The 4,286-nt window shown below is 45.7% G+C and overlaps 1 protein-coding gene across 2 annotated transcripts in view; it reads right to left on the reverse strand.

Annotated features, from left to right (window-relative positions):
* Window positions 1-318: 318 nt before the first annotated feature.
* Window positions 319-4,286, reverse strand: part of gtse1 (G-2 and S-phase expressed 1) — a 7,600-nt gene continuing 3,632 nt past the window's right edge. For both annotated transcript variants that reach the window (XM_020593324.1, XM_020593323.1), the window contains exons 7-12: window positions 3,838-4,236; window positions 3,170-3,224; window positions 2,475-2,699; window positions 2,009-2,240; window positions 1,605-1,721; window positions 319-823 (exon numbers count right to left, since the gene is read on the reverse strand). In XM_020593324.1, the coding sequence (XP_020448980.1) occupies window positions 740-823; window positions 1,605-1,721; window positions 2,009-2,240; window positions 2,475-2,699; window positions 3,170-3,224; window positions 3,838-4,236 (1,112 nt within the window). In that variant the 3' untranslated portion in view covers window positions 319-739. The remainder of the gene's footprint in view (window positions 824-1,604; window positions 1,722-2,008; window positions 2,241-2,474; window positions 2,700-3,169; window positions 3,225-3,837; window positions 4,237-4,286) is intronic.

The raw sequence follows: 4,286 nt of genomic DNA on the forward strand, positions 1-4,286 counted from the left end.
AAGGGTCTGAATACTGATGTAAATGGGATATTTCAGTGTTTTATTTTTTCCACCGATGAACCAATACCTCAGGCAAACAAAGATTTTTCAGGCAGTTTTTGCAGCTTTCCAAATCAACAATCCAACCACCACAGCCATGTTTGGCTGGTCTGCAGGGGTTTGACCTTCACACACTAGGTCCTTTTTTACACAATCAGGTGAAAAACCAAATGCAACAAAATGAAAGGGTTAGGGTTAACCCAGGAGAGACTGTCTGAAAATGTGTTATTAACCCAATATCCCAATGGCACCGTCTGAGGGCCAGCCTTCCACCCCGCCTGGATCAGGCATCAACACGCTAGACTTCTTTTTCCGTGATTTATATAATCTTAACAAGCTGTTACACTTTACAGAATTTGTTTTACATGACTTCTTCTTCTAGTCTGGTTACCAGTCAGGTTTCCACGTCGATAGACTGAACAGCACATGGACACACAGGAGTGTCAACGCTCACACTCGTGACAGTAACAACATTTATTCAGATATTAATTAGAGCAGCGACAAAAAATTAAAAGTACAATCAGGTGAAGAACTTCAGCAACCTATGAATATTTTCATCATTTAAAACATAATACACTAATTCAGTAAAGACTTAAGTCAAATGTTAACTGAATTAATATTCCAGTTTGTGAAGATGGAACCTTGATGAGTCTGGTTTACTGTGGACACTGTCAGGTCCAGGTCTTCAGGAGGATCTGGATCAGAAGGACAGGTTGATGAGCAGAGTGTTCTCTTTCTTGTCCTCTGGACTCCACTTGATGAGCGGAGAGCTCAGGTCGATCAGCTGCTCCAATAAAACAGGTGGGAAAAACAACAAAAAACTGTCTTTATTTAAAGTTCTCCTCACGTTTTAATAGACAAACATACACTGAAGTGTGTGTCCAGGCAAACTGTTGGCGCAGAACTGCACTTTCAAACAGAGCTTCTTCTTTAACTCCCAAAAACATCAGTTGATGGATTTAATTCACCTTAATTTATAAATGAAGGCCATTTTATTCCTTATTTACCCCCTTAAAGCATCTTAACAGAGTCATAATAGGTCAATTTATTCAGTTTTAAAAAAGGTATAGACTTGAGATTTTTTGCCATGTGAGCAGGAAATGATGAATCCAGCCCTGTGTTCCCTCTCTTTTAGGTCTCCACCACCTCCTCAGGCAAATCCCTGGCTCTATAGCCACTAAATGTTCCACTGTGTTCGCCAGCTGGTCTCTGCGTCTGTCTGCCATTTGCTGCTGAGCAGGTCGTGGACAGCAGCTTGTTAGAGCATCTTCAAGCCTCAAAACCACGCTATTAGCAGTGAGTGAGAACTAAAACAGTTGAGGTCCAGACACTAAACACTGAGTGAAACTCAGCTGCAGATTCAGATTATCATTCTCTGCAGGTTCATTATTATGAACAAAACCCTCTCACATTGTCATTTCATATATCAACTAACTGCTTTAAGGGATTTTGTTTGATAGTCATAGACAAAAGGTACACTGAAGGACACAGGCAGGGCTGTCCACATACTTTTGGACATACCAATGCTTTAGTATTGTTACATAACCAGGTGACGTGTCTGTTACCTGAGTTGTTGGGTGGGTCTTGCTGCTGGTGCGGATCAGGTTGGGGGTGTTGGTCAAGTCGATGAGCAGTTTCTCTTGAGGCTGCAGAGTTGGAGCTGGAAGATCCAACAGGAGAACCTGGAGAGAGGTGGTTGGACAGGTTCGGGATATCAAACTAACATTTGAAGGTTCACCAGTTAATAAACAAGACCAAAAACTCTTTGTCATGAACATTAATGTCATGATTAACATCCAGATACATCTCAGTTCTGCTGAGAAACTACTAATACACTTACACAGCCTGTCTTTAAATTAAACAGTGACAGGATATGAAAATTCTCCAGTAGCACTATGTACTCGCTCATAGACATGGGCAGAGGATAAAAGTGGATGTCACACAAACTTAGCTGCATGTGACCTCTGACCTCCTGCGTCTTGCTGGTGATCTCCTCTGCACTCTCCAGTTCGATCAGGTTTCTACTGGGCTCTGACTGGTCCTCACTCGTTGCTCCAGAATCTGTGCTCTCTGATTGGTCAGGCTGTGGGGCACTGCTGGGCGGGGCAGCAGGGAGTGTCATTTCCTCCACCTCCAGACAGAAGGGCTGGATGCCAGGGATGTCAACTGGCTCCACCTCCTGTGTGTCTATGGGGGTGGAGCTACACAGGGGAAAAACAAACAAACAAACACTGATAAACAGAGTGACCGGCTGTGCCAACACCCATATCTGTGTTCCTGAGCACTTCCGTGCACAGTCACAAGCCTACAGATGGTACACAAGTGTGGCGTGCACTCAGAAGCTAGCAGCTTACGACAGCAGTCCACAAAGCTGTAAGTTAAACAAAGGTCAGTGAAGCTTTCCTATTAGTTGACCGCAGCTTTAAGCATCTCACCTAGAGCTGCCCTCTCTCCTGGGCGAAGCGGAGCTGGGATCAGGGTAAGGGTCAGAGGTGGGCAGCAGCTTGGCGAGCCGGGCCTGGTTGCCAGGTGAGGGGACAGCACAGGCCTTGTGCCTCACTGGCGTGGGGAGGGCAGAGGGACGCCGCATCTTCACCTGCAGCAACCTGACGTCACCTGCAGAGGGCGTCAGAGGACCAGCAGCGGGCTTCTGAGGAAGACTGCAGGAGAAGGGGGTGTTTACTGATGACATCAATTAGCTGTCAAAAACTTACTGTGTTTTCATCGGCTACATGCAGATGTCCAAAGTAAGAGAACTGTCTGTCCCTGCAGCAGAGTGAAAGCTTCTGCTGGAGGACTATGAGCAACTTAAAGATTTTATTCATATGCAAGGAATCTACAAGAGCAGTGAAAAGGATGAATGGCAACAGTGGCTTTTCTGTGGAGGAGTCACTGCACACATTTACTTTAAATTGCTCATTTCATCCTGAATGGTACCTGCTCAGTACTTTCATAAGATTTTATCACTTATATAATCAAACCGCTACATTGTTACTGTTTCTGCTCCAAACAAAGAAGTGTCAGTAAATCTACTATATTTTTATACACACAGAAGGTGTACAGGTACAGCTGACCACATGATTACAGTAACAGTGGTGCAGTGTGTAGATGGGAGTGTGCCTTCATATACCTGTCCTTTCTTTTCGCTGACATCAGTCGTTTTGGCTTCAGCATCTTTGAGACATCTGGTGACAAAACACAAAGACCAATGGAGACACTCAACCTCAAAATAAGTTTCCTTTTGTACCCAAGAACCACACTGAGATAAAACAGAAGAAGCACCATTGAAAATTGTGTCTGGCCTTAAGCAAAATACAAAACAATGCAAAAATCTAAGGCACTTGATATTTGGGTTATTTTCCATTACACAACATCATCAGGGAGCACGTTCATTCTACAGCAGGGCAGTGAGACCGAACACACAGCCAGAGTCATGAACCAGTATATTCAAGAACAAGACTTGCTTACTTTAAGTACTTAAAATGTTTGCTGAGTACCGTGTTTTCAGGTGTGCCTGTTTAGAGGTGCGACATATGGAGAGCGGGATGGAACTGTACACACTGCAACATGTCCAAATAGCTAACAGCTCTGTTCTTAGTAATTAGCATGTTAAGTTGAAAAGTTAAACTGATGCAAAATGGTGGTCCCCTGAAGATAATTTGCAGTAGGGTTTGATAACATTCCCCACAAAGCATCTGCAAAAGCACCACCATGTGGAGCAGCTGATGACTGGCTGCAGGAGCAGACTGAGTGAACTAATATTGCACTGACAGCCCTGCCATTATCAGTCACCCTCACCGTCTCCCTGTTGGACTCCTCTGCCTACTCCGCTAAGTATCGGCAGGACCACAGCCTCAGGTTTGGGTCTGGCCTTCAGCCCAGTCTGCGGCTGCACTGCGGTGACAGTGGGGATGTTGGCGGCTCTGTCCAAAACCCTCTTGGTGGGTGTCGGCTGGAGGGGCGTAGCCTCAGCTCTCTTCAGTGACGTGGACCTGGCAGCTTTAGCGTGCTCCGGCTCAGACAGCTTCCTGGCTTGGACAGACAGTGAGCGGCGACTGGTGGTGGAGGATGTTGGCTCTATGGCACCATAGACAGTGGAGCACCGTGGTCTGCTATGACTGGCTGGTTTGCTGACTCTGCTGGGGGTGGGGCCAGTGGAGCCGCTTACACTCCGGTTTAGAGAAGAGTTCAGTTTACCTGAGAAGACACACAATATGTCACTGCTGCAAGTTGTGGCTGGGGGGTCA

Source organism: Monopterus albus, unplaced genomic scaffold (assembly GCF_001952655.1).
Source record: "Monopterus albus unplaced genomic scaffold, M_albus_1.0 scaffold19.1, whole genome shotgun sequence".
Lineage (NCBI taxonomy): Eukaryota > Metazoa > Chordata > Actinopteri > Synbranchiformes > Synbranchidae > Monopterus > Monopterus albus.